The 24,921-nt window shown below is 36.2% G+C and overlaps 1 protein-coding gene across 1 annotated transcript in view; it reads left to right on the top strand.

Annotated features, from left to right (window-relative positions):
• The first annotated feature begins 1,812 nt into the window (after positions 1-1,812).
• Positions 1,813-24,921, top strand: part of LOC123644140 (E3 ubiquitin-protein ligase Topors-like) — a 31,104-nt gene continuing 7,995 nt past the window's right edge. The window contains 3 exon segments of the mRNA XM_045560298.1: positions 1,813-2,002; positions 5,364-5,452; positions 21,752-21,988. Of these exon segments, the coding sequence (XP_045416254.1) occupies positions 1,813-2,002; positions 5,364-5,452; positions 21,752-21,988 (516 nt within the window).

Here is a 24,921-nt window from a genome sequence, read left to right as displayed (position 1 = left end):
TGGGTGGTTATCCTAGGGAGAAGGGACATGGAAAAGTGAGACAGAGAAGGTACAGAAACCAATAAAGGGTGTGTCATCAAGTGGGTTACTATTACTGTCAGATTGAATGCCGATTCCCTAGAAGGAACTCTAGCAGCTTGTAAAAAATATTCCTCCAAGATATCCCAGCAGAAGGGATAGGAACTCTCTGCTGTCATTGCTTGAGGGGCATTAAACCTCCCTCACTTCTCACTTGCCCTTCATACTGGCCAAGAGGAAGTAGCTGTATTTGCTGTAGGAAGCTATCAGCGTATTACTGGGACAGTGAATGCACCAGTCCTAGAAGTGCTTGTGCTCATTCTACCTCACTTGTGTTATTTCATGTCTCTGTCCTACATCCCTTCTCTTCTGAAACTGGTAGGGCTGTCAGTCAGGGTCTCTTCCCCTTCACACCCTGCCCCTGAGACAATCAGAGTGACCCAACATGCTGGGCACAGTGATTGTTTCATAGGTGGGCATGTAACTCAGTAAAGGCCAGAAAGAGACCTCGGGGACAGATGCATAAGCTGGTATAGAGGCTTCCACCTGAATAGAAAGATGGAGAGAGACAGGCAGAGCCCTGGTGACATTACTCGTGCGTCCTACACCCAGCTATATCTGAACCAAATCCAACTCCTGGGACTTTGTAGTTACTTGAAACAAAAATTTCTCCCGCTCTCTCTCACCTCTCTAGGATTTTTTTCCTTGTACTAGTTCAAGTTGGTATCCAGTCATGTGCATCTAAAAAGGTCCTGAATAATACAAACTTATGAGCATTTGGGCAAATGAATACTTTTATTAAATATTATTTATCTGAGTAATGCCCAAATTATATGCAAGGGCATATAACAGCTAGAAGTGCATGTTAAATAAATTAGTATAATTTTTGTGTCAATCTTTTCTGTACATTTTTATTTATTCAGAAAATATTTATTAAATGTGGAAACAAAAAGTGCTAAGGTATATTGAATTTCTGTTAAGATGTAATATTGATGATATATTCATATATTATGCTACACAATCCTCACAGAGATTCAAATGTTGTTTGTCTAGGATCCCACAACTAATAAGTTGCAGGCGGTGGCATTTAAACACAAGTATCCTTGACTTCCTTCCTGTATTAGACTTCTCCAGAGAAACAGAGCCAATAGAATATATATAGATATACAGAAAGAGATTTATTATGAGGGATTTTCTTGTGCAATTATAGAACCTGAGGAATCCTATAATATGCCTTACACAAGCTGGAGGCCCACAAAGGCCAGTGGTGTGTAGTTCCACGCCAAACTCAAAGGCCTGAGAACCAGGAAAGCCAATGGTGTATGTCCCACTCAAGTCCAAAAGCCCAAGAACAAGAAGGGCTGATGACAGGGGGCAGAAGAAGACAGGAGCAGATGGATGTCCCAGCTCAAACAAAGAGAGCAAATATGCCCTTTCTCTGCCTTTTTGTTCTATAGAGGCTCTCAGCGGATTGGATGGCGCACACCTACATTGGGGAGAGCCATTTCTACTCAGTCTACTGATACACATGCTAATCCTTTCCAGAAACACCCTCACAGACACACCCAGAAGTAATGTTTCACCAGCTGTTTGAGCATCCCTTAGTCCAGGCAAATTGACACATAAAATTAACCATCACACTTGCCTGTAGCACTTTCTACCTGATGCCTGTGTTTAAGTAACGTACTATGGGAAAGGAAGCTAGAGAGACATAAATGATAAAGTCTTTGAGCACAAGGGGAATAGAAGGGAACAAATACATAAACTAGTATCCTCAAAAAGAGTGAATATTCCATGCCATGTCAGCGTGTGAATGAAGATCTTAAAAAGAAGGGCAGCTGGGAAAGGTTTTATGAAGGAGGTGCCACTAAAGCAGGATGTCAACAAGAAATGGGACAAGGTGGACGTTTTTTGGATGGAGAAGGTAGCACAGAAGCACAAGGGCTGTTTGCATTAAATACAGAACGGAGACTCTCCAAGAGCAGTTGGCAGAACTATAAAACAATACGGTCAAAGATAGCATTTCTTCAACTTTATTTATTTGAATGTCTCCTCACAATATTTTTTCATATCCATGGGCCACCTGCACTATCCTTTAATTAATAATGTATTTCAAAACAACTTTGAATAACCTTGTTTTTGTTAAATTAAGCAATAGTATCTATAAAATCACGTTTGTTGTACTATGTATTTAAATACATAGTACAATAAATATACAATTACTAACATTTTTAAAAAGTCAGCTTAACTCTCTCCTAAAATTATGTCACATGCCAGTTTAGTGGGAAGGACATGGACTTTGGAGGCAGCTTGACCTGGTTTCCATCCCAGCTCTACCTGGTAATTTTGACTTTGGAGACTGAACCTCTCCAAGTTTGAAGTGTTACAAAGGTTAAATAAAATAATGCACGCATAACTCACAATGAAATGATTTGTTGTTTATGCCATTACTCCCAGCCCCACCCAGCATGGGTGCTGAGACAGATGCTTTGTTTTGCTGAACCAGAGAAAGAAGTGAGAATGCAATGGGAGGGGAGAATAGACAAAGTTTTCTAAATAAGAAAAGGAAAGGGTGAGCTAGTGCCTGGGAAGAGGATCTTTGGGAGAAGAGCAGAGATGCTTGGAGGGCATGTGGAGGCAGTTTGTGTGGATACAGTGTAACTTGACACTCTTCACAAAACAAAGCTTCAGTGAAATCTGTCTTATTCATCAATATTTTTAGAGTCAGTTTATGTTGTGAAAGAAACACAAGAATGCACTGAAACTGGCCTAAGAATAAGAACAGACAAGTGGAGGCTGCTGGTGGTGCTTTTGAAGGAGATCTGCATGAAAAAGAGGAAAATGCACTGACGGATAGGAGGGATGTGATCCTGGGAGCAGAGAGGAAAAAAAAGTCTGAAATCTGTTAGCCCAGGCAGTGGCAATAGGGTCTTAGTTATAGATGAAGGATTAAGTAAAAATGGAAAAAAAATATGAAAGCAAATAAGGATACCAATTTGTTGCCAAACTTTGTCCTGTTGATTATATTACTTAGAACCAAAAATAGAACAAAAAAAGAGAAAAGAAAAATAAAGGAAAGAAGAAAAGAGTGGTAATGGTTTTAGGAGAGTCATGAACAGTGTTGACCAATGTACAAATTGAATGTCTGTACTTTTTTGTAAAAGTTTATTTTATCAGATGCTTCAAAAGTTTAAGCCAGCCCAATAAGACCTTCCATTCTCCTCCTCTGAACTGTTATTGATCTAGATTTTCCCACTAGTGATGTGGATGTGCCTAAGGGTCAAGTGAAAAAAAAGAGTAAAATACAATGTATACCAGCTTTCTATGCTTCCAGCCTTGTCCACACCTAGTGATGAGTCCAGTGCTGTTTTTAGGATTATTCTTTGAAAAGCAGGTCAGTTTAAGACAAGTCACTTTGGAATCTCAGGGCTCTATTTGGCTTTTCTGTATTAATGACCCAGCTGGAGTGAATTATAATAATAGGAACCTAGCACAATGTGTTAGAAAAACTTTGGAAAATTGTCCCCGAAGCCTTGATGATTGATAATGAACGCTGAGCTTGCCCAGTTCCCTTGACACATAGTGACTCATTACTGATAATGACAAAGTGAAGTGTATCATGTTGGACCACAAAATGAATAAATACAAGTCTGCTTACATTATTACCAGTGACGGCTGGGCCTAACTAAGCCATCTGACTCATGGATATTAATGGGTGACATGATGTCCCACACCACTAGTTGTCAAACTCAGACCAGTCCTGCAATTGGAGCCAATAGCAGTGGGGATTCACCAGATGCTTGGTGATCCGCAGAGTCAAAGGAGTTCCTTAGTCATGCCTCTCAATATCATCGAGAATGTGTTTAGCATTCAGCAGTTCACTTGCAGAGTCAAGTGGAGAGATTTTCATATACTCTGAGCATTTGTAACCATTCAACTTTCAGATTTGAAAATGCTTACATTTTTCACACTCTTTATGAATTCACCTCACAGAAGTCAAGGAACTGGTGTTAGTCAGAAGTGTTAGCTTGAGTTTTTTAGAACTTGATTGATTTAATTTACTGATTGTATATTCACATCTTCTATGAAGAAAGAACAGTGGGTATAAAAGAAAAACCTCATATTCACTCAAATTCAGATATCACTGAAATTCAGGAACTCAAATGCTAATAAGCTATGCACTTAAATAATTAGTGATAACTCCTCTAGTTTCATGGCATTAAAGTGGTAACTTACATCATAATACCAGCTATTGTGGTACATAGTGACAAAAACAAAGATATGAATTCATAACAAACCTAGGAATTTTCCAGCAGGATATAGAAATTTGATAAGAAAAAAAGCAGGTGTGTTGAGTGTTTATGCCATCTCATGCCCTGTGCCAACCCCTTTATCACATGCTGTTAGTTAATCATTATGACATCACTGCCAGACAGTATTTTTATTCCTTTTTTCAAAAGAGAAAATACTGGGGTCCAAAAAAAAATTAAATAGCTTCCAAGGTCACATAGATTGTGGCAGAGTCAGGATTCAAACTCAAGTCTATCTCCAAAACTCATATTTATAGTATTGATTCCCAGAAGAGGAAAAAAAAAAGCAAATCCCACAATAAATAAACAAGATGAGTCAAATTTGGGGGCAAAAATAATACAGTAAACAAACAGTTCATTACTAAATACATTTTAATATACTTGAAACATCTTCTTGCTAAAGTGCTATTTCATTCAACCTTCATTTTAAAACCAATTTATTTTGAATGTGCAATTAGATATTCAGTCCACCATCAAGCAAAGAATGACGTCTTATAGATATGATATCTAGCATAATTGATCGTTATGATATGTCGCAGAATGACATAATCCAGTCTAGAACATCTTTGTCTTGATTTTGGTTTTTTAAATGTGAAGCTTAATTTTTCTTAACCTCAGGTTGTACTTAAAGGACAATTAGCCTTTAATAATGTTCTGCTCCATGGTAAGCAGCATTTATTTTTAATGTCCATTCACAAAGAAGCCTAAGAGCAGAATAATTCTGTGGAAGAGATAAATAACATTTCCCCTTTGGAGAAGGCCAAAAATAGCCCTTGTAGAGTCTGTGGAAACAGTGATTGTTGTTTCTACCTGCAAGCTTTATGTAAGTATTATGTACTTCAGGAGGACAAATTCTAAAAAAATACATATGAAGAACAAGTGAAGCTTTTTAAGTTCATTATTTACTATGGGCCCTTAAAGAAACGTGCAGATCATGAGGGGGTTATTGGAGCCAGTTTCAGAATTCTGAACGAAGCTTTACCAACAGCTTTCTAATTGAATCTCAAAAGACTGTAATTGTGTTCCACTCTGTAGTCAGCCTCCATTCCATGCGGCTACAGTCGGTTGTAGGTAATCAGATTACTCATGGGTTACTGCCTGCAGCCTGCAGGAGAATGCCAAGAGTAAGAAGGCAACGCGTTGTAGGGTTAATGAAGCTTAATATGGTGCCAATATCACACTGAGCCATTGCCTACAGAGTGAGAAAGGATTATATCCCATGTTAATATGCCATTTGACCCGTGCCAGAGAAGCAGTCTAAATCACTGAATAAGTATGTAAGTCACCACAGAGAAGTGTTTGCCATGCCAGCTCTCATTGCTGTGAAAACAAGTTGTTCCCTAGCTTGTGAATTTTAACTTTGGTGCTCTTTAAAGTACAGTTTCAACATTGGCTTCTAACATCCCTGGAAAGGCCACACAGGCATGCAGTTCTCCTAGTTGGAGCCAATGCAAGGAAACTCACGTGCTTTTCTTCAATTTGATCTAAGGTCACTGTACTGCAATTTGCCCATATATATCAGTGATTTCAGTTCTCCAAATTTGCCTTTAACAGATGTTAGGCCATCTTGAGCCTTGGGATACTTACTGCTAATTAAGTTTTTGGCCAAATGAAGTCCCATTTTATGCCTCTGCAAAAAGTGAAGAAGGTTTGAAGAATGGATAGAGAAAACCAAGCAACGTGTATAACAAAAGCTCAACTTCATAACAATAGGAGTTCAGGTACTCTCTGCAGCATTTCCTTGAACAATGGGACCAACACTCTCAAGTCTTTTTATTCCTCACTTGACATTTTAGGATGAAGAGGGACTCTCAATGGTGTTATGAATGCACGGGGAATTTTATTAGCGAGCCTGATTGCGTTCTTAAATTCATAAATATTTAGGATTAAAATCCTACTCCAAACATCAGACAATTCTATACAACTTTCTACATGTGAAATTGGGTCATTTAAAAATATTTTATGAATTATTTCAATCACTAGATTACAGAAGCAACAATTAATGCAAGTTAAGTAGACTCCAGGGCAGGAGTGTGCTATGTTGTTAGTATTTTCTTCTCACCACTCTCCTTTATTTTTTACTTAGAATGGGAAATATATGTGCATAATAAAAGATGCAAAAGAGTGTGATATGAAAAGCAAGAACAATTTCCATTTTTTATTATAATCAGTTATTTGTGTATCCTTTCAGAAATATTCTATTAATATATCTGCAAGCATCTGTTTTTGTATCTGCAAGCCTATCTATGTGTGTTTACATGCATGTATGTGTGTATGTGTTTATTTAAATTTAGTTTTCTGAGCCATTTAAACTTGCAGAGAGTTATACTTTTGGGAGGTTTTTTTTTAATGAGATATACCTTACATAAAGTAAAAGGCAAAAAGCCTTTAATGTACAGTTTGATGATGTTTTACATACTATACAGCCATGTAACTATTAATAGATTATTTCCAGATCCCATAAAATTCCTATTAGCCTCTTGTAATCAATAGTTCTCAAAAATTCCACATAGATGGCATAATCTAGTACAAATTTTTTTATCCATCTTTTATTTGATATTATGCCTATGAAATTTATCTATGCCCTTGTATGAACAGTATTTCATTATTTTTTATTACCATGTAATATTCCATTGTATACTCATCCTAAAATTAATTGAGCTTTTGATGATTTCCAGACTAGTATTATGATAAAAAAACTATTATGAACATTATTTACATGTCTCTAGGTAGACGTCAACATTGATTTCTATTGGTTAATATCCAGAACTGAAATTATTGGGTCATAGGTTATATATATGTTTAGCTTTAGTACCTATTGCCAAATAGTTTTCCAAAGTGATTATAACAATAAACACCAAACCAAACCAGCACTGTGTAAAGGTTCCAGTTGTCACACATTCTTGCCAAGACTTGGTGTTGTCAATTCTTTTAATTTTAGGTGTCTTCCTTATAGTTTTAATTTGTATTTCCCTGATAATTAATAATGCTGAGCAACTTTTATATTTATTAAAAATTTGAGTATCTTCTATGGAGTGCCTATTTACATATTTTTCCAATTAAAAAAGGAGTCACCTATATTTTTTTCTTATTTATTTTTAGGAACACAGTATATACTCTATTTATAAGCCCATGGTAAAGTAAATGTGTAGCAAATACTTTCACTCAGTCTGTAGCTTTCCCTTCAACTCTTTTAATTTTGTCCTTTGATTAAAAAAACTTAGTAATTACAAATCAGAAATTTTTTGAGACACAATAACTGCATATTTACAATGTATAATGCGATAAACTTTGACATCTGTTAACAATCATGAAATCACCACTACAACCAAGAAAATGAACATTCCCAAAAGTTTCCTCAGATCCCTTTGCAAACCATCCTTCCCTCCTCTCCCCCATGTCCACAGGCATCTATTGATGTGCTTTCTTTCCCTATAGATATTTCAATTTTCTAAAATTTTATAAAAATAAAACTGTAGAGTATGTACTCTTCTGTTTGACTTTTTTTACTTAGTGCAATCAGTTTAAGATTCATCCATGTTATTGCATGTTATTGTATGTAACAACAGTTCTTCCATTTTTATTGCTGAGTACTATTCCATAGTATGGATATACCACAATTTGTTTAACCATTCAACTGTTGATGGACATTTGGGTTGTTTTCAATTTCTGACTATTATATATAAAAGTGCTATGAACATTTATGACTAAGTCTTTCTGTGGACATATGTTCTTATTTATGATGGGTAATACCTAGGAATAGAATGACTGAATTATATGTTAAGTGAATGTTTAATTTTTTTTAAAAAATGCCAACTTGTTTTCCAGAGTGGTTATATAGTTTTATATTCCCAGTACTAGTGTATGAAAATTCTAGTTGTTCTACAATCATGCCAACACTTAATATGGTCAATCTTTTTAAAATTTTAGCCATTCTAATGTGTATGAAGGGATGTCTCAGTAGAACTTAAACTTGCATGTTCTAGTGGCAATCAATGTTGAGCATATTTTCGAATTCTTATTTCTCATCTGCATCTTTGTTAAAGTATCTGTCTAAATATTTTGTCCATTTTCAAAATTGGGTTACTTGTGTTTTTATTATCAACTTATGAGTTCTTTGTGTAGTCTAGATACAAGTCCTTTGTCAGATATATTATTTGCAAGTATCTTATTCCAGTCTGTTGTCTGCTGTTTCATTTTTGTAACACTGGCTTTAAAAGAGCAAAAGCTTTTAATCTTGCTTAAGACCAATTTCTTAATTTTATTCTTTAATAGTTCATGCTTGTTGCATCATATTTAAGAAATCTTTGGCAAACTCATCATCTCTAAGATAGTTTCCAATGTTCATTCCAGAAATTTTTTAAACATAGCTCTTATATTTTGGTATATGATCAGTTTCAAGTTAATTATGGTATGATATATGGTGTGAATTAAGGTATGAGGTGGTTTTAGGGTTTTTTGTTTGTTTGTTATGTCTATCAAGTTATTCTGGTTTGTTAAAAAGAATAATCATTTCCTCAATTAAATTGCTTTGGTATCTTTGTAAAAAAAAATCAATTGACTGTGTGGACCTATTTTGTTCATTCTATCCAGTTCCAATGATCAATACTTGGGTAGTGTAGATTTATAACAAGTCTTAAAATCAGACAGTGTAAATTTTCCAACTTCACTGTTCTTTTTTAAACTTGTTTTGCCTATTCTAGGTGTTTTGTATTTCTGTATAAATTTTAGGATCACTTTGTGATTGTGACAAAAAAGAGCCTGATAGTTTTGACTAGAATTATATTGAATCTACAGATCATCAATTTGGGTAAAATTACCGTGTTGACAATATTCAATCTTCTCATCAATGAACAAAATATATCTCTTTAACTGATTTAGGTCATCCTTAATTCTCTCAGCAACACTTCCTAGTCTTTAGTGTAGAGGTCTTTCACATCTTTTGCCAAATTTATACCCAGTCACTTCATATTTTTAGTGCTACCATCAGTGGTATTTTTATTTAAATGCCTCTAGTTGCTTGTTACCAGTATATAGAAAAATAATTGATTTTTCTACATTGGCCTAGTATCCTATAACTCTGCTAACTTTATTCATTCTAGTAGCATTTTTTATTCATTCCATATGATTTTCTTATAGACAATTATGTCATCTCCAAATAAAGACTACTTTACTTCTTCCTTTTTGATCTGGATATCTTTTATTTCTTTTTCTTGCCTTATTACACTAGGTAGACCTTCCAGTACAGTGTTGAATAGAACTGATAGGAGTGGACATTCTTGCCTTCTTCCTAACCTTAGGGGGAAACATTCAGTTTTTCACCACTAAAATGATGTTACCTATAGCTCCTCTGTGGAGACTATCAGCTTGAGGGAGCTCTTTTCTATTTGTACTTTTCTAAGAGGTTTATTTTATTTTTTTTCTATGACTGGATGTTGGATTTTATGAAATGTTTTTCAACAACTGTTTAGAAGACCACGTGGTTTTTCCTTTTTAGTTTGTTAACATGATCAATTACATTGATTGATTTTCAAATGTTTAACCAAACTTGAATTCATGGAATAAATCCCCCTTAGTCATGATGTATTATCATTTTTAAGTATTGTTGAATTTGACCTGGTAAAATTTTGTTAAGAATCCAATCATCTGTGTCTATGAGGGATATTGGTCTGTAGTTCTTGTTATGTCTTCAGGTTTTTGTTTTTTTATCAAGCTAATGTTAGCCTTATAAAATAAATTGGGGAGAGTTCTTTTCCCCCTTCAATTGTCTGAAAGAGTTTTTAGAATTGGTAATATTCCTTTATTAAATATTCTGTGTAATTCACTAGCGAAGCCATATGGACTTGGGGTGGAAATATAAATATTTTTACCTAAAAATTTAATTTCTTTAATAGATACAGAACTATTCAGGTTATCTAGTTCTTATTTGAATGAGTTTTAGTAATGTGTGCCCTTCAAGATATGTATCTACTTTATGTCAGTTATTAGGTGTATAAGCATAAAGTCGTCTGTGGTATTTCCTTATTGTCATTTAATTTCTGCAGGATGTGTAGAGACTACTACTACTCTCATTTCTGATATTGGAAATTCTTATCTTTTCTCTTCCTTTCTTGATCAGTCTGGCTAGGAGGTGTGTCAATCGTATTGATCCTCTAAAAATAGCTTGTGATATCACTGTTTTTGTCTCTCTTTGGTTTGTTTTCTATTTTATTGATTTCCATTCTTTCTCTAATTTCCCTTTTTGTGCTAACTTTGGTTTAATTTGCTCTTTTGTTTTAGTTTCTTGTGGTACAAGCTTAGGTCTTTAAGACCTTCCTTTTTTTTCTAACATAGTGATAGTGCTAGAAAAATTTCCTTCAAACTGATTTAGCTACATCCCACGAATTTTGATATAGCATGTTTTCACTTTCATTTAGTTAAAAATAGTTTGGTTTTTTTTCTTTTGATTTGTTCTTATTTCTGCAGGTTATTTAGAAGTGTGTTGTTTATTTTACAAATAAATATTTGGGGGATGTTTTTCAGATATCATTCTCTTCTTGATTTATAATTTAATTCCAATGTGATCAGAAGGCTTACTTTGTACTACTTAAAACTTGTTTTATGGCCCAGAATACGATCTATCCTGAGAGAACTTTTGTGTGCACTTGGAAAAAATCTGTATTCTGCTGCTATTGGGTAAAGTGTTCTATGAATGTCGATTAAATCAACTTGGTTGATGACGCTGTTTATGTTTTTAATATCTCTGCTAATTTTCTGTGTTCTAATGAATGTTGAGAGGACTGAAAATATCCAACTATAATTGTAGATTTTCTTATTTCTCTTTGTAGTTATAATAAATATTTTTCACGTATTTTGAAACTCTGTTCTTATTAGATACATAAATTATCAGAATTTGTATGTTCTCTTGATAATTTGACCAATTTTTCATTATTAAATGGCTCCCCTTATCCCTGGAAATATTCTTTGACATGAAATATATTTTATCTAATATTAATATAGCTACTGCAACTTTCTTTTCATTAAAGTTAGTATGGTATATCAATTTTTTCAGACCAAGGATCAAGAATGATTTTCTGTAAAAAGCCAGATAGTAAATATTTTTAGCTATTTCTGCTTCTCTGCTTTCACTGTCTGTCTGTCTAAGTCCTCTGTATAGCAAATGCATTTGGCAGTGATTCTTTTGTTGGGCACATTTTTTGTGTGTGTGTATATGTGTGTGTGTGGTAGGGAGTTACATGTTACACAGTGAGAAGTGACAATATCGCACCTCTGCTTTCACCATGGCCTCAGTCAGAATTCTTCCATGTCTCCTTTACCAAGCATCCCACAACATATCTTGCATTTTGCTACTACTGGAGTTCCCTCCTTCACTGATGGGCACCAGCAAGATGGTTCAATGTTCCACTTACCCATACTACCCATCCTTGCCAGGATAAACACTAGAGAGCTGACTAGCTTACTGTCATTCCTTCTCCCCAATCCCTTACCTCTCTCCAAAACTCTTCTATTCTCATCCACATAGGCACAGAGGACAGATCAGAAACTCTATTGCATAAGCAGATTGCCCAATTTGGGAAAACATGCCAATCATCCCTTCTTGCTGGCCACTGAATGTTTACAAGCAAGTCTCTTTGAGCCCTCTTCATTTGGAATGGGAAAGGGATTTAAGAAGTGACCCTCTTATTTCCCCCATGAGAAGGAAGGGAAAAGGTCCACTATTCCATATCTAACTTTATGATGCATGGCTGAGATGAATTTTTGGATGCCTGCCCAAACCCTCCCGACTATCGCCATATAAGAAGCTGGCTAGCATAGCAAAGCCATTCAACTTTTACTAGATAAACCCTCAGGATGGTAAGGCCCCCAACTGTTTTCAACTCTATTCAGAATGTACAATAATTAAAGACCTTTTTTCTCAGCTTTATATCATAGGTATCAGTTTTGAGGCAAAAGGAAAGTCTCAAGCAACGTGCTTTAAAAAAGTAATAAAATAACAAGAGTTGAATACTGTACACTCACCTCTGTGCCTTCTTTTTCTTCAATACTATGTGTTGGAGACTGCTCTAGATAAGGTCATATGTATCAGTTCCTGTCAGTTACCTATAGCTATAAAAAGTTACCCCCAAATTAATAGTATAAAATAACATCTTTTATTATTTTTATCTCTTTCAGTTCTAGAGATTAACTGGGCTCAGTTAGATGGTTCTTTCTTGGGTTTTCTCCTGTCTCTGTCAGATGGAAACTGTGACTGGAGTCATCTTTTATGTTTCCTCACTCACATGTCTGGTGGCTCATGCTGGTTGCTGGCTGAGATCTGAGCTGGAGTGACCAACGGAAACACCTACAACTGACTTCTCCAAATGGCCTGAGTTTCTTCATAACATGGCAGCTAGATTCCAAAAGCAGGTGTCTCAAGAAAGGCTTGGGACAAAGGAATGACTTAGCCTTGAAAATCATGCAACTCACCCCTGCCACATTCTATTTGTTACAAGTGAGTCATTAAGGCTAGCCATATTTAAAGATAGGAAAATTAGATTCTACCTCTTGATGACAGGATTATGAGTCCATCTTCTGGACCCAAATTATTTACATTATCTTAACATGCAAAGTACACTTGTCTCTCCTAAAATATCATCTATTAGATCTTCGGCTTCAGACTCAATGTCTAAGATTGGATTCAAGTGACCTTGGATATGGTTTATAGTATCTTGAATATATTTCCTCTGGATCTGAATACATGTGAACTAAAAAAATAAACTGTGTACCTCCCACACACCATACAGTTGTGGAAGAGACATAAAATATATATGTTCATATATAGAGAAAAAAAGAAAAAAAAGAAAAAGAAAAATGGGAGATGCACAAGAGCCGTGATCCACTATAATTTTGAAATCCAGCCAAGCGTATATTCCCAGTTCCTTGACTGGAGCTTAGTCCCAGTGCCTTGCAGCGATTCTCCATGGCTCTTTCATCCTCTGGGCCTGGGTTCCACTATCTGAATTATCTTCCTTTTGGCTACAACGCAATCCATGATTATAGCTGAATACTCTTCTCTGCCGTTTCCTTCCCAGGAAGTTTGTGTGCACCAAGACCTCTTTTCATTTCATACTGTTGCTTTCCCTTTTGGTCCAAACTGGTAGCAGTTCCATTAGTACCATTATCTTAAAAATTTTATGGATTTTCTATGAATCATTTTTAGGGTTCACTCCATTAAACAAAAGTCATTCACACAAATTGTTTTGAGGTAACTTTTCTCTACTTTAAGCTCCCAGTTAAGTTTTTGTGGGATGATGCCCTAGAAATTATTAGAATCCCTAATTTTTTATGGAGGGAAACTGAGAGGTATGCTTTTAAGTTCCTTAAATAGCCTTTTATTTTTCCTGTTTGAAAAGGTACATGAGGCACCACCTTAAATCTTTCTAAAATCTTGAAAAGTGTTTCAAAGTCATTTTTAGACCATGTTTTCCTGACAGTGCCCTGGATTTGATCTTTGCCTGAAAGCTTTTTCTTAATTTGAGAATAGTTTACCATCTGGAGAGGTTGGGAATGAGAAACTGTTTTATTTTGGAACCCAAGTCCTGGCTTCTTTATATTTAACAGTTTATTTTTAAGCTCTTATTTCTTTAGTTCTTTTCTCATTTTATTACAGGCAGCTAGAATAAATCAGGTGGCATCTTCAACATTATGCCTAGAAATCTCCTCAGATCATCCAGCTCATTAAGTATATTTATTTTTCACATTACAATGGGTGATAATGTCACTAAATTTTTCACCGCTATGTAACAAGGGTCTCTTTTCCATTCTTAGAACAAGAGTTCCAAGAGCAAGTATCCCAAGAGAGAGCCAAGTTGAAGTAGCACTGCCATTTAGGACCTTATCTCAGAATTCGTGGAGCATCACTTCCACTACACTCTATTTCTGTTCAAAGGGAAAAGAATCAGATTCCACTTCTGATGGGCGTGGTGCCAAAGAACTTGCAGACATGTTTTTAAACCTCTGCTGACCCCTTATCATTAATGACTATGTGGATATATCATAACTGTAGTTACGCTACATTTAAAAATTTTGTAAATTTTAATAAAATTGAAAAACAAGAAGATAAAGAAGAAAACTGGAATGTTTTAAAAATCTTAGGAAGATCTTCTTAGTTAAGCATCAGTAAAATACCAAAGGAACACATCTATATTCATACAAATACAACAGAACACTAATTAAGAGATGGAATGTCACTGACCTAAAAATGTGAAAACAAAAGAAAATGTCACTCCATATCACTGTATATTAAAAAGATTCAAACAGGGTGATGATATCTTATGAAATTTCAGAGACCAAGAAAAGGGTTATCACTTGGTTCACTGCCATCCTTACTGTAGCAAGTCACATAATATTTTAAGACATTTTAAGAAGGAAGTAAGAAAATGTATGTTACACTTGCCTGAATACAGAGAGGAAACCAAGGTGTGGATATTATAGAGAGACAAATTTGGGCTCCATAAAGCTGCTTTTTGTTGGAGCAGGTTCTCCGTCATTAAATGTGTTCATGCAGAATATAGGGAAAACTATCTAGAGTGCTTCCTTCATTCATTAGGGAAACTTTATTTGTAGCTCAGAGGTTCAATGATGATGTGGTTATATAAGCATAAAGGAAAAAGTTAAGGAATTATAAATGTTTATAACAAAAAGTTTGTGACTTATTCTACATAGACTGTCTTCAAAATATGCCTGACGGCCAGGCGCGGTGGCTCACGCTTGTAATCCTAGCACTCTGGGAGGCCGAGGCAGGTGGATCGCTCGAGGTCAGGAGTTTGAGACCAGCCTGAGCATGAGTGAGACCCTGTCTCTACTAAAAAAAAAAAAAAAAATAGAAATAAATTATCTGGCCAACTAAAAATATAAATACAAAAAATTAACCGGGCATGGTGGCGCATGCCTGCAGTCCCAGCTACTCAGGAGGCTGAGGCAGAAGGATCGCTTAAGCCCAGGAGTTTGAGGTTGCTGTGAGCTACGCTGACGCCACGGCACTCACTCTAGCCTGGGCAACAAAGTGAGACTCTGTCTCAAAAAACAAAAGAAAAAATATGCCTGACTAGGATTCAGATTTCAGAAAATCCTACTTTCTACCTTGAAGCCCACATAGGACCCTAATTAAGTCAGTTACAAAGTGATATAAGAAGGACTTTTATCCATAGAAACTACCAGAATTAACCAACTGAGCAAAGAGACAAACAATGTTAGATATCTCAGTGATTTCAGTTAACTTGCTTTACCAATCCACTAACATATATCTCTACCAGATATGCAGGCGAGAGATACCTGGGAGAAGGATGCTCATATTGAAGCATATTTCCAGAATAGTGGTGCATCTTTTATGCACATTGATTGATGTGACTTTCAAAAAAAAAAAAAAACTATCATGCAAAAAAGGCAGTATTCCTAAATCAAGTTCATCCTCCTTGGTGTTAGAATCTGGTTATTCCTTTGGGTATTTTCCTATTTTTCAATACATATTTATTAATACCAAGTACCTAAGGAAAGCAAAGATTTAAGACATTGTCCCTTTTCTTAGGGAACTTGAAGGTTAATATAAAAAACAAAATGTCTACATTGACAACAAACTATAATACAAAGCAGAAAAGTAGTAAGTACCACCTACCATACTTAAGTAATTATATCTCACTGTAATACAAGTTATAAATTGACATTATGACAAATGCAACTTCAAATTTTATAACAAAGAGTTCTTTTATGCATACTTTAAGTCCTAAAGAATATTTTCTGTAACTAGAAATCAGGTACCATAGTCTGAAAAAATGCTGTGTCACAGGTGTAAGAGCATCTGGGAGATGCAGTTTAGTTGCTGAAAAATGGAATTTTTAGGATAGTTTGTTGGCTTAGAAGAAAAAGAGAAAGCCTATTTGAAAATGAGAACAATTGTTTGAAACTGGGATGAAATGATCTGGAAAATGTTGTATGCTATGGTACCTATAACCAACAAAAATGTACAACAAAATGAAAAAATATTTCAGAGAAGATATTTGTACTAAAGGCACAAACATCATTTATTGAATGTCTGAAAATTTCTAGGAGCTGTACTACTTGTTTTCAATTGCATTATATAAATTAGCTTTCATAATTATAGTGTGGGGAATATATTGTTATAAATGAAACCAAGAATTTGGAGAATAGAGAAAATCAGATAACTTATGAGAACTAAATTTTAAAATCAATTTAGAGTAAAAGTAGGCAAAGTTATGTAAAAGAAAAAGAAATGGATCCCTGGATTTGGAGATGGGACAAAAACTTGAATAAGTGTTTTAGCAAAGCCAAACAAGAAAGCATCAACTAAACAGGATGGGTAGCCATTCAATATGAAAACTGAAGAGTCACACAGTATATTGGCAGACTTCATTGAAGCATTCCTCCTGGGAGAAGATAACCAACATTCTTAGGCATAGCTCAGTCCTACTGGCAAAGCCAACCTTAATACGGAGATAAGCACAAAAGATTGTGTTAATGTATCTTCAATATTCCTGTTGCAATGATAAAACCATCACTATTCTGAGATAGATACATCAGGTTGTCTTAGAATTATGCCATTCACATCATCCAATTTCCCTTATTTTGTTCTCAAGTTTCTTAAGCAATTTTCTTACTAGGATTTTGTTCCCTATAAGGCTTGAACTTCAGAAAGAAAATCAACTGCCAGTATTCTTGCTCTGGTGACAGTTTTTCTCATTATAAATCAATTCACCATCTTTTCTTATTTAAAAAATACATGCATTTTGGTTAATGTAAGTATTGTCCTGAGAAATGGATCTATTTCTCCCTGTGTCAACAAAATCAGGCTTCCCCCTCTCATATACCAAGCCCCTCTATGCAGTGTATTTACTGGCCTGTCTCAGGGTGAGCACATAACCCAACATCTTACGAGAAAAGAATACTTGGGTACAAGTATACATTGTCCTATGTTGCTCTTCTGCCATAGTCATCATTATTCCTATGTTACAGAGGAGGAATGGAGGTTTGGAAAGATTTTATTCTTGTTGAAAGACATATAAGTAGAAGAAGCAGAAGATCTCAGAGAAGTTTCTTCAACAACAGTTCAGGACTCCTTCCAATTAGCTAAGCAGTCTCACAAATACTTTGAGAAAAAAAAAAGTCTTAAGTTTGCTAGAAAAATCTACATTTATTAGCAATTAATAGTTCATCTTAACATTCATAATTACAGATAATTGAAGGATGTTACTCCTTCCCCCGACTCTTCATCAAAAGAGGGTATTTCACAAGTGATGGCAGAAATAAGTTAGGGTGGGTTGAATGTGGAAAATATGTATTAATAATGTAGTTATTGTAATTTTAAAGATCTGAGCTCCTCTTTTGCTTCTAGGGTTAAGTTACTATTAAAAATAAATATACCAGAAAAGGGTAACTCAATAAGCTGTTGTCACCCAAAGCTATGTAAAATACTAACAATACTGCCAGCAAATATTGTACTACTACAATCACCTTACTTATTTACCACCTGCCACTCATTTTGAACTGAGTGGAGTAGGCACTTCCAAGGAAGGGACACATTTTAAAAGCAGGTATATTTTGTATGTTCCATTTATATTATTCTGTTGGGAAACTGATATCACTTGAATTTTTAAATTCCACGTGCTCTTTGCTATTCAGAGAATTAGCCTAGTATACTCCAAGATATCAATCATAAAAGAGAAGAGTCAAAAAGTTTCATGATAGCATCATCAGACTGAAGCAAAGAGCTTAATAGATAATCTTGAACTTGACAGGAGAGTCCATTAATAAGCACTCCTCCATCCTTCAAGCCTTCTAGTTAATTGAAATGTTACTATTTGTAAATAATACCATTGAATAAACAGCCTCTATCTTTGAGTTACAAATTTTCATGGCCTTGGCCCTTTTCGTATATATACAAATTAGCAACCAGATGTACAAACCTGTTGCTAAATTCCAATCTTGCTTCTTTGTAATCCAGTTTATAATCTAGTGCTATTTTTTGTCATGTGATCATGAAAACTAAAAAAAAAATACCCATCTGTCACGTTTTAAAACAAAGTTAGATATAAATATACTTTTTTTTTTTTTTTTTGAGACAGAGTGTCACTTTGTTGCTCTGGCTAGAGTGAGTGCTGTGGCGTCAGCCTAGCTCACAGCAACCTCAAACTCCTTGGCTTAAGCGATCCTACTGCCTCAGCCTCCCGAGTAGCTGGGACTATAGGCATGTACCACCATGCCCGGCTAATTTTTTTTTTACATATATATTTTAGTTGGCTAGATAATTTCTTCATATTTTTAGTAGAGACGGGGTCTCGCTCTTGCTCAGGCTTGTCACGAACTCCTGACCTCGAGCGATCCACCCACCTCGGCCTCCCAGAGTGCTAGGATTACAGGCGTGAGCCACCTCGCCGGACCTATACTTATTTTTTTATCTTGTGAAATATCTACTTGAATAGATTATATAATTTTTTAAAAAAATAGGAAGAGAACAGCTACTTAAGGGAATGGACATTTATATTTAAAAACTGTGCAGATTAGCTCCTCTAAATGAGCCTGATAAGTGGTCATGTGTATCAGATAAAGGTACAAATGAATGACAAAGCACATTGGGTTCTCAACGGGTGTTTCTAAGCCTTATTTTTTGCTCAGTTTCCTCTTCTTCAAAATGGGTATAAAGCAAGAACTAGTGAGTTATATAGATTATGAAGCCAAACAGTGTGAAAAAAGTAGGCAAAGGAGGCCAAAGACACTTCATTTCCTATTTCTTAAGTAATCAAGGCCTGGAAGAATTAGATTAAAAGAGACATTTTGGAGGCAAGCTGTGACGTTATAAATAGTGCAATAGTTAGGGGCATGATTAAAAGCACCAGCTTTGAAGCCAGACATACTGGGTTGGAATTCTTGATTCACCACGTTAGCTCTGTGACCATGGGAAAGTTGTTATTTAAGCTTCCTGATCATCAGTTTTCTTAATGTAAAAATTGATCTAAGAATAGGCCTTGTAGAGAATTGTAAGAACCAAGTTAAATAATGTATGAAAAATGGCAGATGGCAAGTAGCCACTTAATTGTATTACCATCAGGAATTCTCCTGTTCTTCTGGTCCATAAAGGATCCAGAAGGCAAGGTCTTTAACTTTTAATACCTTAGGCTCTTATACCAGCCAGGGAATTACTTAATCCCTTGTAAAAGTAAATTTCCCCAAGAAACTTTAAATAAGAAGAAAACTTTTTCCGCTACAACCAAAGTAAAAGCATTTAACATCTTAAGAAACGTTCTTCATTAAGTCTAACTCAACCTTCATTTCAATGTGGGTTTTTTTTGCCAGTTTTCTCATATTATTCCTTCAGTAAAGATGAAAAAATAATGATATTCTTTATTAAAATCTTAGAAATGGATAAATAATGGGAAGATTCAATTGAGAGGAAAAATCCAGACTCCTTTCAATCCAAGAACAGTGGCTTTCCCAGTGTCCCTGCCTCTGTGGAGTCTAAGGCTCCCACGGCAGGACTCAGCCTTGCCACCCTCTCAGGAGCAGGCATCTGTATGGGGTAGTTAAATGTAAGCAGCAGAAGAGTTGTTATACCAACCGCTGTCATCCAAATAAAACTTCAGCCATCCACATCTTGACACCAGCTGTTTCTGTTAAGGGAAAAAGTGTAATCGTTTTCCTGCAAGGATTCTTGCATGAATTCACGAATCTATGTCGATTATGTCTCTACTCAATCTAGTTGACCATGATCATGACTCCCAGAATTATAATAAAATATATGGAGTCAGTTCTGCTTTTCGTATAACTTGAGCAGCCTCGACAAACATTTAGGCACAGCCTGAGGAAACCTGAAGATGTTTTACAAAAACTCTCTGAACCAAAAAGGAATCAATCAAAACATATTTAAGAAGCATTGTAACAGGCCTTGAGGGGGAAATAAAGAATGTATAAGCAGGCTACACGTGCGACTAGGTTATCATTAACATTTATTTGTCTTTTTTTGAGTTAGCAAGAAAATATACAATGTTATTGTGTGAAATAGCCAGCCCAAGAAAGGCCATTTTAACTAATTACATATTTGAAATAGAAAATTGATCATCTAAAAGAAACTGATCAAGACATCAAAAAGTCTCTCAAAATTAAAATTGGTTTTTAATTGAGTTCCAACTCAGTATGCCTGAGCCAGGTCTCCAGTTAGCTCCCTCTTCTGTCACTGTCCAACAGGAGCTGAACAGCCCGGCCCCAACGCAGTACCAGCTGGGATTTCAGGGACTTCAGGGCTATTAGGAGCTGGCACCAAGTCCCAATAAGAGGATAAACTGGGGATCCTGAGATCTTGTTGGAGTCATCATTTAGGGACCCCTCTCGGTCTCACCTGGTGTTATGGACTGACTTGTGTCTCCAGCCCTCAAAATTCATATGTTGCAGTCCTAACCCCCAGCACCTCAGAAAGTGATTACATTTGGCGATAGGGTCTTCCAAGTGGTAATTAAGGCAAAATGGGGTCATATGGATGGACCCTAATCCAATATGACTAGTATCCTTGTAAGAAGAGGAGATTAGGACACAGACACACTCAGACAAAGGGATGACCATATGAGGACACAGAAAGAAAGAATCCACCTGCAAGCCAAGGAGAGAGGGCTCAGAGGAAAACAAACCTGCCAACATCTTGATCTTGGACTTCTAGCCTCCAGAACTGTTACCTACTACCTGTTAACCTCTTTCTGTTTTCCAAAGGCTCTAAAGACAATCAAGTTCCCAATGATTGTTTCAAACAGGATTTCTGTCTTCACCAGCAGTAAAATACAGTCCAGACCTTTCCTTAATGACTGCCCCCAGATCAAGCACAGCATTTTTTGATATACGTGTTAAGAGTTTTGATCAGTAGGAACAATGGGGAAAACTCACATGAAGTCTTCTTAATTCAGTAATTCCTTGTGAGAATGGGTATTCCTTTTTGATACTGAAAAACTCTCAAACTCTTACATGATATCTGCTGATTAATGAAATACAAAATGTCAAAAGGCTACTATGTATTCAGTAATGTGTTTAAATAATGTTGAGTATTGGGACTCATGGTAATATCCATATTCAAGTGGCATTACCTACTTTATAAGCTTGGGATACAAACATAGAAATAACTTTTTTGTTTTTTCAATTAACCATCAAATTTCCATGGGCTTCTATTAGCAAAAGTTCCTTAAATCCTATTAATAACGCTGGGTCTTACTTGGAAAAAAGATACCAAGTCCTCCTCGGAAACACCAAGTAGAGCAATAACTGTAAAATCCTATCAGTTCATGATCACCACCTATTGCTATTGAATGATTGCTATTGAACAATGATACTCTGTGGTACAAGGAACACTAATGCAGTGTGCAGTGATGCCCTTGTTGTTCTGTTTCCTCCAGGGTTCCTCAAACAAGACTCCTAGTACATTCAGTCATTATTCTCCAAAGAGTGGCAGGACTTACGGGTACATTCTAGCTCAGATACATGCTGCTCTAGCTCTAATCTCCTATAAAAACACCTGGATCCATAGTGACAACTGGTTGCCAGCAATTTCTCTTATAGTGACATCCTCTCTAGGACTTTCAGCATCCTTTAGTATCAACGAGCGTTGGACTGAGTCACCTTTGTCCACCCAAGTAGGTTCCCCTAACTTCTAATCTCAGGGATAAGAGGTTCGGATCTCACACTTATCACTCCCAAATAATAGCCTAGCTTCTGGTCATCTTTCTTCCTAAAGACTAACTCTAAAAACCAAGAGGCCAGAGGCCAAAAGTGTTTCTAGTGTCTCTCCCAAGACAATGGAACTTTTTTTGCCTAGCAACTGCTTAACTAAGAAGAATCACTCAAGTAAATCCTCCCATAATTAGAGAACTCTGTTGCAAGGTGATTTTCAATTTCTACTTTTGCACATAGAAGCAATTAACTGGTAATGTATTATTTCAACTACTGCAAACACACATTTGAAAATGACATATGAATAAATAATTTTATATTATATATAAAATGCCATCTTATTCTGTAAAATACTGGCAAGCTCTCAAGGAGAAATAGCCAAATTGCAGGAGACGTATTATGATGTATTATGTATTGCTATGTGTATTAGTCATTCGGGATGCACACACTGCTTAGTGCACTTGTGGTACCCCCTGGTTAGGAACCATTAACTTAGGTCCTGTAGGGTAAAAGACAAGTGACAATGATAGACATTTGAGTTGGCACTCCAGAGGGAAACCTCAGTCTGTGTCTTCTGCATATTTGACTAAAATAACAGGATGAGAAGGGTAAGTACAAAGAGAATTTATGAAAATATAATGGAACTGCTGGGACTGGCTACGAGGAAATTCTGGAACAAGAGACTGGTTGTGGTTTTAGGACGAAAAAAAAGGAAAATTCACTGGGCTTTCACAATCTCTGCCATTTATTCTTTCATAATTTAGAAGACCTTCTAGCTTTAGAGAAGAGCAGGGTCTTTCAAAAGGAGAGGAAAGGATGGTAGACTGTGAGGAAAAGGCTGTGGAAGTCACTGCAGTGAGTCACCATATAGGGTGACCATTCCTTTATAACCCTGAGACCACAGCGCAGTATCTGTTCCCTGCCCGCAAAGAGCTTTATCTAGTCAAATGAATAACACAAACACACATAGAAAAGAAGGGAATTAAGTGCTATTCTCAGTTCTTATCAAAAGTTCAATAGAGAATAGAGAAATGTGTTATGGCATTTTTCTCTCCTGCAATTTGCTATTTCCCTCAGGTATTTCTTCCCCTTGCGAGCTTCTCAGTATTTTACAGAATAAGATGGCATTTTATCTGAAAGCATTTGGTAAATGTTCTTTGAGTCTAGGAGGCTGCAATTTAACAAATGGCTTCCTCACACAAACTATAAGTATGATACAGGATGATTGACAACTCTGCCAACATTTGAAAAGCAGCTAAGAGCTTCAAAGCCTACAGTAGCCAAGGCCAGAACTGGAGTTTATCATCAGCGTTGGAGATTGTGGTTTATGTTGGCAATATAAAATATCTGTCATTTTAATACAGCTCTTACAAAGATTTTTAAACATGTCATTAAACAAACATACCAGAAGGATGGGCCCAGAAGAAACCAGTTTTAGGATAACAACAATAGAATCAAAATACATTATCACCAGATAATAGCCTCCTACTGTTTGATAAAGGACTCAGCTTCTAAAGCCAAAACAAACACAGAGGCACAGCCAAGATGTTTGTTTTAGAAGTGGAAGACATTGATCTTATGACACATTTCTATTACAATGGTTTTATTTCTGTTACAGTCAGAGCAGGCTCTACTTAAAATTATGCTGTCTAATTTCAGAGGTGTTCTGCAGAAGGAAAGTTACTTGTAATGCAGCTTAGCTCATTTATCACCTGTTTGCAGACCTAGGGAAGTCTACTCCCTTCTCCTTGACTCACTAGCCCTTCCTAGCACCCCCTAAAACAGGATTTGCACTACAGTAAGACAAAAACCAGAGGAGCCTGGCCAATTTAAAGAAGATGTATGAGGGGTGGGAGAATGTTCAGAAGTGATATTTTTTACTATGTTTTTTTAATAACTCACGTTCAAAGCTGAGATACTGTACCTATCTCTGCAGCAGAGCTCAGGATTTGCTTAGAGATGTCATTAAAAGTGACTAAAGGCCATCTCCACTTTCATTGCTTTAGGTAGATATTTACGTGTATTTACAGTATGGAAGATTGCCTGGCCTGTGCCTTGGGGTGTTATTAGCGTAACTGATAATAACGAAACTCTTTCCTCCTCTCTCATCCATGCTTTACCCAATGTTCTCATGGAGATGCCACTCCTTTCTTTCCATCAAACCTCAGTGAGTTCTGGTTTCTGCCCAGCCAAGGTGAACCTTTATATCTTCCTAATTCTTGTAATCAGAGCCAATCTATAGAGTGGGCGGGAAGTATTATGGAAAGACTGCTGGATGAATTAAACTGCTCAGCATCCCTCCCCCATCTGACACTTCCACTACCTGCTGTGCCTCTGCACACATTTTATTCAACCCGACTAGGTGACCAACACTGGGCCTTGCAAAGCATTGGGTCCATCAGCAGATATCAGGTAGCAAATATACTGTAAATACTCTCATGGGCTAAGCATTGTGCAAGACAACAATGAGATGAAGATGGATGAGGCAGAGACTCAGACACAAAGAAGTTTGCCACCAAGATGGGGAGACAGAAAAACAGTCAAATGAAAAACTATAGTAAATGTGGCAACACCACTCTCCTAGAGAATACTGAATTAAATTGAAGAAAAGTCCCTAGCATTGGCAATTACATCTTAATGATGGTGATCTGTAAGAGAGCAATTTGAGGAGAGAAGATGAAAGCCAGATTACATTAGGGTTTTAATGCTTGGGAGGTTAGTGGAAGAGACAATGAAATATTCTATTGAAAATTTTGCTTGAAAATTGATAAACACTGGATGGCCACTAATGGAATCTCAGGTGTCAAGGGAGCATTTGCTTATTATTTGCCTTAAAGATGGGAGAGTTGTGATCACATTTATGGGCGGTAGGGAAAAAACTCTATGCCTTGACTGT

This window comes from Lemur catta, chromosome 8, assembly GCF_020740605.2.
Source record: "Lemur catta isolate mLemCat1 chromosome 8, mLemCat1.pri, whole genome shotgun sequence".
Classification (NCBI taxonomy): Eukaryota; Metazoa; Chordata; class Mammalia; order Primates; family Lemuridae; genus Lemur; species Lemur catta.
The sequence above is the reverse complement of the archived record's forward strand: the minus strand, read 5'-3'. Positions and strand labels throughout refer to the sequence as shown.